Source organism: Poromitra crassiceps (genome assembly GCF_964638095.1).
Source record: "Poromitra crassiceps genome assembly, chromosome: 20".
In the NCBI taxonomy this organism is placed as follows: Eukaryota; Metazoa; Chordata; class Actinopteri; order Beryciformes; family Melamphaidae; genus Poromitra; species Poromitra crassiceps.
Window position 1 is genome coordinate 17,251,669 of NC_139637.1, and position 15,270 is coordinate 17,266,938.

General features: G+C 41.8%; 1 protein-coding gene across 1 annotated transcript; it reads left to right on the forward strand.

Moving 5' to 3' along the window:
- Window positions 1-5,778: 5,778 nt before the first annotated feature.
- On the forward strand, window positions 5,779-9,258 carry LOC310794905 (lysyl oxidase homolog 3A-like; the record flags this gene model as incomplete). Its single annotated transcript, XM_083656943.1, has 5 exons — window positions 5,779-6,064; window positions 6,518-6,625; window positions 6,923-7,135; window positions 7,606-7,929; window positions 8,576-9,258. The coding sequence occupies exons 1-5, from the start codon at window positions 5,905-5,907 to the stop codon at window positions 9,256-9,258; spliced, it is 1,488 nt and encodes a 495-aa protein (XP_083513069.1). The 5' UTR covers window positions 5,779-5,904.
- Between the last annotated feature and the right edge of the window lie 6,012 nt (window positions 9,259-15,270).

Genomic DNA, 15,270 nt, shown 5'->3' on the forward strand with positions numbered 1-15,270 from the left:
AGCTTCCCCTGTCAGGTGAAAAGAAGCGGCTGGCTAACTGCCCATGTCTCGGAGGAAGCATGGAGCCAGTTTCGGCTCTCCCCAGATCGGCAGAGGGTGGAGTCGCAACCAGGATAAATAAAAGTAAATTAGCACTAAGGGGGATAAAAATGGGATAAAAAATCGGGGGGGGGGGGGGGGGAAGCAGTCAATTTAATTTTTTGGCAACATGTAAAACCACTTTGGTATCTCAAAAAAGTCTCACCTACTTTTTCCAAAGAGTGTTCTAGTCTGGAAAGAACGCAAGTTTGGTTGGCATGCAGGTTGTCTACTGCAGAGAGATCTGTAGCGTTCTCGGTGTCCTCTGACTGCTGCTGCACAAACCATCAGTGTGTTTTTGGCTGCGTCCCCCCGCTGTTATTAACGTCCTTGTTTCGGCTGCATCATCTTCATCATCGTCTGTCTCTCCACTGTCCACCACCAAGCGTTCACACCCAAAGCGCTTTTTTTCAGTCAGAACGCTATGAAAATCATGTTTCATAGCGCTTTATGAAATCAGACCATGCGCTTACGCGCATGGTCTGATTTGTTTTTTGACTTCCAAATAACTCTTCACTTTCACTTTCAGTTTAACATCAGGGTTGCCAACTTTGGGTCGGCTACCTGTATACTAGGCTTTTGACCTAAAGTAGTCTTATTTGTACACACACACACACACACACACAAAGGAAAAGTTACATGCAGCCCCGTGGAGGGAAAGTACGGCCACGGACAGATGCACATAAACATGTGATCTGTATTCTGAAAAGATTTGGTAATGCTTTAGAATACAGCCTGCAAATAACCATGTAACTACAGGGTAACAAGACTGTAGTTAACAAGACTGTAGTTTATAACTACAGGGTGACAAGACAGGGTAACAAGACTGTAGTTATAGTATAACTACGGGGTAACAAGACTGTAGTTATAGTATAACTACAGGGTAACAAGACTAGTTATAGTATAACTACAGGATAACAAGTCTGTAGTTATAGTATAACTACAGGGTAACAAGACTGTAGTTATAGTATAACTACAGGGTAACAAGATCTGTACTTATAGTATAACTACAGGGTACTGCACCTGTACTTATAGTGTAACTACTGGGGTGCGGGCTGTATTCTGAAGCTGTGACAATTCGCCCACACTTGCATAGTAACTAGAGTGCAACTACAGGGGCGCGGGCTGTATTCTAAAGCAGGGGACCAATTCTGCACTTACAGGCCAAGTACAGGGTACCACACCATAGTATGTAAGTGTGGGTGAATTCACACAGCTTCAGAATACAGCCCACGACCCCATAGTTACCCTGTAAGTACAGGTGTGGTATTATTTAGACCCCATAGTTACCCTGTAAGTACAGGTGTGGTACTATTAGTAGTTAGTAGGTAGTAACGGCGCATTCCTTTATCGCAAAATAACTGGGATGTTGAGGCTAAATGACGTCACATCCGTTTTGTTAGCGTTCCATTTGCAGAAAACTTGAGCTGGGAAGTTCATTGTTCATTGGTCAGATCCAGTCGCTATAGCCAGGCTAGCCATTGTTAGCAATAACAGTTGATAACATGGCATTTTGCGCATATTTGATTTTATTTTGATTTTATTTTATTAGCACCATACAAAAAAAAAAGGCAAGCAAGAACACAAAAATAAATAAAAGACAGTGAAGCGAGAGAAAGGAAGCCCAGTGGGCTTATTCAGAGCCCTCTCCCATGATAAAACATTAATTTCTACAGTTGATAGGAAAGACAATTTAACAAGAAAAGAAAAAAAAAAGAAAGAAATATGTATAATCAAAACAAACACAAGGATTCAGGATAATTCAATATTACATAACCAATTCAATAATTACATTGACAATTAAGGTTGCGGTTAATAGAAAATAAAATATGAAAGGAGAAACATACAGATGGTCAGGACAATATGAGATGCTCTTTAAGGAGTTTCTTAAAGGATGTCAAGGATGTAATTGTTTTGAGTGGCAGGGACAGGTTATTCCAGAGCTGGGGACCTCTGAAAGTGATGCAATATTGATGTTTAGATGTTCTGCAGTATGGTAAATAAAAATAGTACATACAAACACTGCAGCCTCATGTCCACACAGATAGATGTTATGCAGTGCTGTGTGTACAGCTGATTTAATGAGACACAAACAAAACAGAAGTGCTAAACAACATTACTACGATTAGAACTACTGTTGTTGCGCGCCGCAGCTATCTTGGATTTTTGAGGTCGGGGCTGCTGAGGCTCCTACGAGTTTGGAATGGGAAATACCAGCTCTGGTGACGTCACCGTCCCAGCTCATGACCTTTGAAGTCGTACAATTACCAGTTCCCAGTTATAAAGGAATGCACGATAATACTATAACTACAGTCTTGTTATGCTGTAGTTATAGTCTTGTTACCCTGTAGTTATACTATAACTATAGTCTTGTTACCCTGTAGTTACACTATAACTACAGTCTTGTTACCCTACAGTCTTGTTACCCTGTAGTTACACTATAACTTCAGTCTTGTTACACTGTAGTTATACTATAACTACAGTATTGTTACCTTACAGTCTTGTTACCCTGTAGTTACATGGTTATTTACGGGCTGTATTCTAAAGCGTTACCAAAGATTTTTCTGCTATCAAAATTGGCATGAGAATTGTTTGTGCAGAGTGAGCACCGTGAGATTGAAAGTGAAAGTGTGTGTCACACTCCAGAAACGTGTGAGTTGGCAACTCTGCTGAAGATGTTGTGTGAATTATGCAAGTTCTGTGAAATTTCCATGGAATGGAATGGGAGGTTCCTAGCTCCTTTCGCAACTGTTTGTCCACATAATTATGATTTCATAACTACAGTCTTGTTACCCTGTATTTATACTATAACTACAGTATTGTTACCCTGTAGTTATACTATAACTACAACTACAATCTTGTTACCCTGTAGTTACACTATAACTACAGTCTTGTTACCCTGTAGTTATACTATAACTACAACTACAGTCTTGTTACCCTGTAGTTACATGGTTATTTGCGGGCTGTATTCTAAAGCCTTACCAAAGATTTTTCTGCTATCAAAATTGTGAGGGGATTTTCGCTGCACTGCTAGAGAGGGAGAGAGAGTCAGAGAAACAGTGGGAGAGAGAGAGAGAGTGCAGCGCACTGCTTGCTGCTGCTTTGGACAGTGTGTTAATTGGCATGAGAATTGTTTGGGCAGAGTGAGTGCCGTGAGATTGAAAGTGTGTGTCACACTCCAGAAACGTGTGAGTTGGCAACTCTGCTGAAGAGGATGTGTGAAGCTTGGGGGTTTGAAAAAATTTATATATTGCAAAAAGCTACACCTCAGATTTCTCAAGTACATTTTGAAAGTTAAAATGACAACGTGTAACAATATGGTCTATGGGGAGCTGGGGAGATACCCACTCTGTGTCACTGTCAAGAAAAGAATGATTAGTTACTGGGCAAGGTTGATTGATGGCAAGGAGAACAAACTTAGCCGTATTATGTACAACTGCCTGCTTGACTTGCACAACTCTGGAGTCTATGCCTCGCCGTGGGTCGTGCGGGTCAAACAGATTTTGGATGACTGTGGCTTGTCTTACCTCTGGCTTACACAGCAGTGCAACAACATTGACTGGTTGAAGCTAACTGTTGAGCAAAGTCTTAAGGACCAGTTTATGCAGAAATGGCAAAGTGAGCTCAAAAGTATGACATCATGTGACTTGTACGTAGAATTCAAAAAAGAACTTAAACTGGAAAATTATCTGCTGTATGTAAACCAGAGGCATAGACATGCAATTTGTAATTTCAGGGTTAATAACACCAGAATCCCCAAGGTTGTTGGCAGATATAAAGGACTGCATAGAAGTATGAGGATCTGTAATCTCTGTAGTGACAACTGTGTGGGAGATGAGTATCATGTTTTGTTTGAATGCAAGAATGTAATTATTTTGAATTTCAGACAGTTATATTTACCCAGATATTATTTAACTCATCCATCTATGTTTAAACTGATTTTACTACTACAATCAGACAGACAAAAAGTCATGTGTAAATTAGGTGCTTTTTTGAAGAATGTCCTGCCTTTGTTCAAATGACATGCACTAGCCATGCCGTGTGCCATTGTATATTGTTTTTGTATGTTTTGTTTGTGCTCCATACCATGTGATCATGGTCAATGAGTCACATTAAATAAATGAAATGAAATGAAAAATGAATTATGCAAGTTCTGTGAAATTTCCATGGAATGGAATGGGAGGTTCCTAGCTCCTTGCGTAACTGTTTGTCCACATATGATTTCATCATCTGCATTGACAGTAAATGTTCCTGCTTTGCTCGTTCACAAGCTGTCTCTGCTTATAAATCCGTGCAAACGATCCCTCCGCCTCACTCTGCCAGGAGCTGCTGTCACCATGTGGTCGCTCCTCCTGCTGCTGCTCCTCTACACCGCATCTCCTAATCTGGTGACCTCACAAGGCAAGTTCAAGCTTTTCTCTCCACATTTAACTGTCTATACGAGGGATCTGCCGAGCAGCATTTAGGTAAACAAACCGCGTCACTGGGTGGCAATGGCAATGGAACCCTATGGAGCCCAAGTGGTGCAAGGCTTGAATGTCTGACTCTAGCCAGCTAACTCTGTTTACATTTAAAAAACTGTGACAGTTCACACAACTTTAAGATGACATGCATATATTATACATCAAACTCTTGAGCTACTTCTCCTCTGATTCAGAATAAGCGATGTGATGTATAGTTTTTGAGATATTAACGTTTGTTTGGAACAACTCATACTATTAACTGCCGCGGGGTTCCGCATTTCTGGGTGTCAAGTGACGTCACGCTGATTCGTCCTTTTTTCTGAATAATGACAGATGGACAGTCATTTCATTATTTTAGCTATTAACTTACATAACTGCATGCTGCTTAACATCTGTTTTTAGATCATGATATGATGATGATGATTATTATTCTAGAGAAGAGTTTAGGGTAAAGTTTTTTGTTTTTCTTGTTGCTGTAACTCAAAATGTTTTACAGATAGTCATCTGTTTTAAACAACTTCCGCCCAATCTCCAAGGTTCCCTTCATGGCCAAGGTCTTGGAAAAAATAGGCTTTTTGATACATTTCAGTCTGGTTTGAGAGCGGGTCATAGCACACTTGTTAGAGTTCTTAATGATATTCTTTTAGCAGCTATCTATCTAGACTCTAGATACTGGTAGCGATGGTGATGCCTCTCCTTCTGAAACTGCTGACTCTTCAGACTGAAGAATCTGATGGGTCTGCAAAAACTGGGTGGAGAAGGGGATGTGGAGGGTGCGAGACTGTCAGCAGCCAAGTTGGGAGGCTGAACGAGATAGAAAAAAGCATATTTAAGAGGACAACAGCATGTGATTGGTTTACATTGGGGTTGAAAAGCCAATGTGATAGGCTTACGAGGTGATGTGACGCTATGCTATTGGATAAAAGAGACCAGGTGGCAAACAGCTGATTATTCAATGAAGCCCGGAAGTTGACAGGTTTATTTTGAGCGTGTGGGCAGACTTGAAGGGGTGGAGTGAACTGAGGAAGCGTAAAGTGCAGATTATGGTCTTCCTGGTTGAACCTCCGTTAAACTCATCATACTACTCATCAAAAGATCATACGGTAGCAGCACACCATGGTAAGACATACTGAAGTGTGAAGTTTTCAATACATCAATTGTGAAAATAAAAATATTGAGAATGATCAACTTAATCTAACCAGGTGACAGGCTGATCCTTAAGGGAGGTGAAGGGAACCCATGTGAGGGCTACATTGAAATCTTCCATAATAAAGAATGGCGCATTGTAGGAGATACCGGATGGAGCGAGAAGAACTCTGATGTGGTGTGCCGGCACATTGGCTGTGGGAGGTTTAACAACTCCATGAGCAGGAACATCCCCCGGCCCCCAGAGAAGATAGCTACCAAGGCCTGGCTCAATGAGCTGAACTGCACTGGGACTGAGCAGCAGCTGTGGGACTGTCCCAGTCCTGGCTGGGGCATCAGTGAATACACGGGCAGCTTGAAAAGGATTACATGTTCTGGTAAGACTGCACTTTAATCTTAGCCTGACTCCGCCAGATGGGGGCGGCATTGTTCCACAAATTCACAATGCGAAGCAAACCATCCATCTGGCAAGTCAGGTTACTTTAATCTCTATTGTTGGAGCTAAAGAACAAATATATTTTCTTTATAATTTGTGACATATCTGCTACTGTAGGCATTTTTGTAGTATTCCTTCAAAAAGTCACCCATTTCAAAATGTGTGTGCTAAAAGCAATGGTAATGATGAATGAAAATGTTATGAAAAAGGTGTGATTGATATGACATTATTATTATCATTATTATTATTATTATGTTGTTGTTGTTGCCACCATTACTACTTCTGCTAGTGTTATTAGTTTTAGTATCATTATTGTTATTATTGTGGTTGTTTGATGTTTTAGAGCAGCACATTTTTACTGTAATTTGGCTCTTACATTTTCTTGCTCTTCTAGGTAAGATCGATTTTCATTTGGATGAATTTCCATGTGCTGGAGCTGTCCAGTACACCACGACTATAGATGGGACAACTTCTGAAGGCTACGTATGTAGACAGAATTGGGGTAAGAGTTATCTCCATGTTGTATACACAGTATGTTGTATATAGTCTTTCTGATGGTAGTACAGCAAGTGGAAGATGTCTGCGCTCGAAGGAAAAGTCCTATGATTTCAGAGGTTTGCCTCAGGAGGGTGGGGTCCGAAGTCACAGACAAAATCTGACAAGAATCCATGAAAACCAAACACACTGATATAAGAGCCTTGAGAAATACGTACTAGAAGTTCTAGTTGTAACAACATCAAAATGTATTTATTTACATGCATATTTACTCTGTAATGTATGTTTTTTTTCTGGCATAAAGAAAAACAGCGTGCAGCCAACTTTGTGTGCAAAAGTCTCAAATGTGGCACCGCCAAGGAGATTCCTGATGCTGACATCATGCCTCCAATGAATGACATCAAGAATCGCCTATCTGTCCACTGTACTGATGCTAATGAAGAGCATCTCTGGCACTGTGCACCTTCATCAGCTTCACGTTGCCAAAACCAACAGTTTGCTTCTGTCATCTGCTCCAGTAAGTTGTTTCATTTATTTATTTTCTCTCACAGCATATGTTCTGTTTAGGTCTTGCCACATGTACAGTGGTGTGGTACAGCATAAACACAGGGATGTATACATGCTTGCACATTGACTCAGGCACATACATAACAGATCACACACACACACACACACACACACACACACACACACACACACACAGACAGACAGACAGACAGGGTATAATAACTAACTAGCAACATGTCAGTGAATTAATTATTAATTATTTTTTATTAATTAATAAATTAATTATTTATGTATTAATAATGATTTATTTATAATTAATTATTTTATTAGTTAATAATTAATAAAATAACGAAAAAACACAGGTAATATTAATATTTCTCCTTGTTCACACGTAAATGTATCCAGTTAAATTATTGTAACCACCTCTTTTCTGTCTCTTGCTCTGTCTCTCTTTGCTGCTATCCCACCCACCTCGGTCAGAGCACAAGGTGGTGTTTCTGAAGGATGATCCTGTTCGGTCCTGTTCTGGCAAGGTGGGGGTAGAGTGGGAGGAGAAGACCTACTGGCTCTCAGGGTCCAGCGAGACATGGAACAACGAGGCCGCCAACGTGGTGTGTCAACAGATGCACTGTGGGAATGTCGTAAACTATACCTCTATCTCTCCTAGTGCTCTAAGTGCTGACATGAGACATGATGTTTTCCCTGATTCTTACAACTGCTCATCCGAAGATACATCTCTAACTGACTGCCCAAAATACACTGGAGCTGCATCCAACGACAGCATTGCTGTTGTGACATGTTCAGGTAATGGAACACTACACTTATTTTTCACTCATTTTTGAATGTGTTGTTTTGTTTTATCCTTCTGCATTACATTCACTGTGCCTTGGTATGGTGGTCTCCAGTGCTCTGGTAAGTGCCTTGGTATGGTCCCATATTGCTCACCCTCAAAATGTCTTCATTAACACTAGAGTGCTCAGCCTGGTCTGAGCAGGATGTCATAAATACAGAGAACATGCTCCATCTGCTAATATAGTGAGAGAAAAATATGTTTCTCCACCATGAAAAGTTTACATGAAGGAAACACGACTAGAAACAGGAAGTGATTTGACATTTGCAGATATTTGCCTTCAACTTCAACTTGACGACTCCAGTTCAATTTCCAACTTTTGTGACCGTTTTCTTTCTCGGAGTGAAGTTTTAGTTTTAAGTGTTTATTAAAGCTTGACCATACCTAACCTTAACCATTAACCTTTAATTTAAGTTGTTTTACTTGCCTAAACTTAACCATTAGTATTTTCACATGACAGACCAGTGGAAATGGCAAGTCCAATTTGTGCTATTGTTACATCATCCTTCCATGGTGGAGCAACATAACCTTTACATTGTCCACAACATGTAATCTTTCAGAATTCTTTACAACATTTTGTGAGATGTATTATTCCCTCAGACCCTGTCCGGCCCAGGCAGCAGCAGCAGTCCATCAACCACCACGCCCAACCCAGGCAGCAGCAGCAGCCCAGAGCCCAGCTACCTCCAGGCTCGGCCAGCTACCCCCACGTCCGGCCCGGGCAGCAACAGCAGCCCAGCTACCACCATGTCCAGCCCGGGCAGCAGCAGCAGCCCAGAGCCCAGCTACCACCAGGCTCGGCCAGCTACCCCCACGTCGGGCCCAAGCAGCAGCAGCAGCCCAGCTACCACCATGTCCAGCCCAGGCAGCAGCAGCAGCCCAGAGCCCAGCTACCACCAGGCTCGGCCAGCTACCCCCACGTCTGGCCCAGACAGCGGCAGCAGCCGAGCTACCACCACGTCTGGCCCAAGCAGCAACAGCAGCCCAGCTACCCCCACGTCCGGCCCGGGCAGCAACAGCAGCCCAGCTACCACCATGTCCAACCCAGGCAGCAGCAGCAGCCCAGAGCCCAGCTACCACCAGGCTCGGCCAGCTACCACCACGTCCGGGCCAGGCAGCAGCAGCAGCTCAGCTACGCCCAGGCCAGGTTGAATGCACAGGCTTACCAGGCCAGGTTGAATGCACAGGCTTACCAGGCCAGGTTGAATGCACAGGCTTACCAGGCCAGGTTGAATGCACAGGCTTACCAGGCCAGGTTTAATGCACGGGCTTACCGGGGCTAAAAAAAAGAAAAAAAAAAGAATTAGGGCCCCCCGGGGCCCCTAGACGGCGGGCCCCGGGGGGCCCTAATTTTTTTTTTTTTTTTTTTTTTTTTTTTTTTACAGTGCACCTGAATGCAACATGCAAAATACCTGCTGAATAAGTGTCCTTAATGTTCATGTAATTCTGGCCAATACATAATATGGAATATCTTTAAATAATCTTTCTGACTAAAAGGCTAAAAGTAATCTCATGTGTAAGAAATGACTGTTCTACATTGAGGAAGTTTGAAGTAAAAATGTAAATAATTAACTCGTTTGGTTTTGGATTTATTTAGCTTCAAGAGTGCATTTTTGTTCTTGTGTGACCCTTAACACAGGCTTTGAGAAGCCCGGGCCACTTACTGAGCTTAAATACTTATGTTTAAATTAACCCACCCAGTGAGAAAAGGATCAAATACGGGTGGTTAAGACTGAATAATGACATCGCAACTGTTAATTTAAAATGAGTTATTCCTCTAAATCTGGTTTCAAATGCCCCACATTTTTTCGTGCCGGCGCCAGCATAATTTACATGTATTATGCAGCTGCCTGTTTTACCCAGTCTTTGCACTTTATTTTGTTTTAATAAAAGTCCTTATTGTGACATCTTACACATGGCTTTGAATGTTTATTTAAAATGAGATATTTCTTTAAATATGGCTAAAAAAATATCCAAACATCCAAAACATTTCTATCTTTTTTTGCGCAAAACCTTAAAGAAACCTTAAAAAAAACTTTAAAAAACTTAAAAAACTATGGATGATTTAAACCTCTTACTATTACTTCCCATTAAATCTTGTCATTTAAATTCCTAACAGCTCCTTTTTTGATATTCCACTGTGCCTGCTGAGCTGTTTTGGTCCACTGGTCCTGTTTTGTTTGTGTCTTTCCTGATTTAAACCTCTCCCAGCTGATTGAACAACCTACGAGAATTACTAACACCTCAAAAACTAGAATCGACTTGCTGTTCACGAATAGACCTGAGAGAATTGCATCCACCCATAACCTCCTGACTGGCCTCTCAGATCAAAACATAACTAAATCTCGCTTTTCCAACTCCTTCTCTAAACCAGCTAAATCCATACCGCTTATTGAATTCATACCAAAAAGCCAGCAATCACACCTGGCCTCAGCCCTGCAAGATTATAACTGGGATCGTGGGATGACAACATTCTAACATGTACAAATAGAGAGATAGGTTGTGATCTATTCATCAAGGCAGTAAAGGAGGTTATGGCCCCCTTCACCAGCAGAGGGGCTGCAGATCTAAAGAGGGTTTCTCTCTACCCTGGGTCACAGCTGAATGTAGGGAACTCATGTCCACTAGGGACTCCCTCTTGAAACAGTCACTCAAATCTGGCCTGAGCACCGATAGACTGAAGTTCACATCCTGTAGGAATAAAGTCACTCAGACACTACGGAAAGCCAAGGCTAACTTTTTTTTTTAGAAATAATTGAAAATGCACATGGTAATAGTGAAGTCATCTGGCAGAACATTAACAAATTACTTGGCCGTCAATGCAATCAGGACAAGGCACTGGAGCTCACCATAAAGGACATGCTAGTGAGGGATCCCTGAAAGTATTTGACAAAAAACCTTGTTCCTATCACTACTGTAACATTCTGGTTAAACACAACTTCCTAAGCTTCGACAACTTCATTACCTTTAAATATGCTTGCACCATCTACAAAGTTCTAAATGGCCTTGCTCCTCCCCCGCTAAATGAGTACATCAAGCAGAGACCTGTATCTGGATCCACATCAGAACCTCAGTCAGAGGCGACTGTGTCATCCCATACAGGCGCACCACCTTTGGCCAGACGGTTTTGTCTGTCAAGGGTGGCAAACTCTGGAACACAATTCCATCCTCTATTAGGGAATGTCCAACGCTGAGCATGTTTAAAGGTCAAATGAAGAGATGGCTGAAGTCCACTCAAACCTGTACACATACATGTAGTTAGGGGTAAAGAACTAGAACGGTTCTACTGTATTGCTATGTGGGTATTATGCTGTACATTTCTTTTCTTTCATATTTGTTGTTTAAATCTCTATATGTAGATCTTAAACTTTTTTAAGAGTATAGCTATTCTGATTGTATACTTGTGTATTAGTTAGCTCTCTTTCTCTTGCTGCACTTGTCTTTAGAGATAAGATGTTATTTTAATCCTGTATATTTGCACCATGTTACTTTTTCCCATCAGGACACAAGGCCTGTACCTTCTGGCAGGGGGACTAACAATGAAAATCAGTCTTGTTACTGCAATTGTCGTGCATTTACATTTTGCCAAAATGTTCATTAATGTACACTGTCCCCTATTGAACAAATAAAATTGAATTGAATTGAATTGAATTGTCCTGGCTGGAAAGGCCTGTGGGGGAGATGTGTATGTTTCCAGCAAGGGAGAAACCTTTCCTGTTTCCAGTGAAGGCTGGACAGATAAAGAGGGGGAGAGACTTTGCCAGGATCTGAAGTGTGTCAAATTTCTATCAATGAACTCCACAACACTGATGAAGGACACTATGTGGCCCAAAAGTTTTGACTGTAGTAATGTTACAAAAGTAGGTGGTCCAGCAAACATCTGGGACTGTGAACGCGACAGAAAACCCTCACTGAACGAGCAGCTGTATGTCTCCTGTCAAGGTAAAACACATGATCACTGCAAACTAAAGTATGCTGACCAATTAATATAGAGGCTTTGCACAAATCACATCTGGCGCCAGCTGTGCACAAATAGGCTACAACTCAAATATATAAAAACTAGGCACGGAAGGAAATATATATAGGCTACCTAAGATTGTATGGTGGTGGGTGTAGGTAAATTCATTAACATAAGTAAACGTGAACAGTCTGATAATGTAGATTTGATTCCAAATATAGATTATTGTGACACAGTAAAGTGTCTTGTCTTTAGCTCTAGCAGCCTCTACTCCAAGACAGGTATACTGTAGCTGACAGGCCAGCAGGCTAATTTAGCAAAGCAACTGATGCTAGATACAACTACCAGATACTATATAGTATATAGTTTCTGTGTATGTATGTATGTATATATATACTATACATTAGCTGATGTGTCAATCAGATGTGTTTACAAGATGGTGATGGTTAATTGATTATAGCTACTGTAGCTATGAAGCTGGCATTTTATGAACACAAAATGAAACAGATGGATCAGTGGCAAAAATGATCGCTAGTCAAAAAACGGAAAATAATGAGATCCCGTGAATTTAATTCTGTTGAGATCAATCTGGGAAAGCAGTCTGACAACTAATGGCTCATTTCCACCACATATAACAGCACAGTACAGCTCCACTCTATCTGGTATTACTCGGCTCGACTTGATATAGACTCTGTTTCCATAGCAAGTTTACTTGCCTCCGCCCACACCTGGTCGTCAATGGGACCGCATATCTGCCCTCCGCCCATTGCCGAAGTAGGCTATAAGTATAACGTTAAAATGAAATCAATACACGGAACTTTTAAACTGATTATGAAATACTGGTGCCTCTAAATGACCTACAGTGTACATGGGCAAATGTGACAATCGGCTAGGAGAATGGATATCACTTTGTTGTTACTCAAACTCACACGCATGCACTGCGCGGGGACGGGAGAGGCGCTACGAGGAGAACCCCAGCGGCAGCTCAACAGGCAAGACCCGCGGCTTCGCTGCGGCCTAGCGGAGGCAACTACAAAGGGCTTCCCGAGGAGCGCATGTTAAAGCTGAGCAAGGAGATCGATTTTATTTCACCAGTGCCGAAGGCAGCAACACAAAAGACTGATGGAAATAACATAATATAAGAGAAGGTAAGCCCCCACTAAACTGGTATGCAGCGCTGCATTGACAGTCAGACAGTAAACACGATTCTGCCTGACCAATCAGTCGTCTACAATGTTTTCACGTCACTGTATGAACCCGGGTTCGCAGAATAGAACCCCGACGAGGCAGGGACCAAAAGTAGCACGACTCAGCCTCAAATCTAACCGGGCTGGGCCGGTTTATACCGGTGGGATGAGACCATAATAAGACTCTGGGACAGACAGCGGGCTGAGGAAATCTGCCCCAAGACTTCTGCTTCTGTGCACCGTGGTCATTGTTTACAGTCTGAGTGACGTCAGAATGGAGTTGGATTTGATCAATGGAGACTTTTTGTAGGTGTTTTAGATCCAGATGATGACATTACGGTTCATCTCTATGAACAGAGACCTGCATGAGACTTTGTTGGAATGTAAACAGTGTTGGAATGTGAAGTCTTGGTGCAGACGTCCGCCCTACACAGGAAACCCTGAAATACCAGCTGTCTGTCATATTAGTCGTCGTCAGACTGATGGACTCTGGCTGCCCAGATTGTTGTTGAGATGAATAAATTACACATTTAGAAACGCAGTCGCTTCCAATCAGAAACTATTGATTTCATTGATTAGTTCTCCTGGTTGAAGGTGTGCTCATCATTGATTAGTTCTCCTGGTTGAAGGTGTGTTCATCATTGATTAGTTCTCCTGGTTGAAGGTGTGCTCATCATTGATTAGTTCTCCTGGTTGAAGGTGTTCATCATTGATTAGTTCTCCTGGTTGAAGGTGTGTTCATCATTGATTAGTTCTCCTGGTTGAAGGTGTGTTCATCATTGATTAGTTCTCCTGGTTGAAGGTGTGCTCATCATTGATTAGTTCTCCTGGTTGAAGGTGTGTTCATCAGTGAAATGGTGTTGGTTGAATAAAAACCTGCATACACTCAGCCCTCCATGGCACCATGGCACATGGTTGCCTGTCCCTTCTCGATAGTGTGGTGCAAATTGAAAGCCATATACAAAGAACAAACCTGAAATCTTAGAGATTATCACTTTAAACTCCAAACTAAAAAATAAGTAAAAATAAAAAATAAATCGCAAGTGACCCTAATCATCTTCAGTAGTGTTAAATTGGGTCTGGTGTAAAAAAATCTTGCAACCCTATTTGAATTCCAGGCGACCCCACTTAGGGTCGCGACCCTAAGATTGGGAACCACTGACGTAGAGACTCACGGATGGCGGCATTGGATTCGGGGTGAAAAAATACTCAAGTAGGGTTGATATAAAGAGGGGCCTCAGTGGATTTTGCCACAAGGCGGCTGACTAAGCATCGAGAATCATGCTTAGTCTCTCTTGAGGCTTCTAGTGAAGATCAACCAAGGTGATCTATAAAGTGTGCAAGTAAATGCAACACGTCACACATCTGTCAAAAACAATCACTTGCAATTCAAGCATCCTACTGTACCCTGATAACCACCCAACCGTCCCCCCCCCCCCCCCCCCCACACACACACACACACACACACACACACACACACACAAAAGTATCACATCAACAACAGCCATGTGCTATCCCTGCAAGTCACTCTTCTACATCACCTATCTTAGCTGAAGAATTGACAATGACAATGTACGACAATTAAAAAATGTACAATTAAAAAACAGTTCAAAATCCAAAATCAAGTCTGGTTCAGCCACACTGTATACTAGACTTTTAACCTAAAGTATTCTTATTTGTTTTTTGACTTCCAAATAACTCTTTCTTCATTTCCCTTCATTCACTTTCACTTTCACTTTAAGATCAGGGTTGTCAATTTTGGGTGGGCTATCTGGCTGGTGTGAGATTTTGATACCACGGGCTTAATCGTGCGTATTACGCCTCAATTCACCATCAGCCTTTTAAAAAGTAGCTTGAGCTTACATGTATACACACGTGTGTGCATGGGAGCACATTTGAATGCTTTGAGTCCACAAATTATATTAAAAGTACAGCGAATCAAATATAATTTAGGGACCGACTGCATTGCCCGGGGGCCACTTTTGCAAAATGACAAGAGCCCAGGGGCCTGTAAACCCTCGTCCCAAACAAAGCAATAAAGGATCTCTCCAAAAAGAAAATTAACCAAACATGACTGTGCACTAAGTTAAGTTAAGTTAAGTTAGTTAAGTAAGCTACATGTGCCTGGGCGGCAAGCAGGCGGCAATATT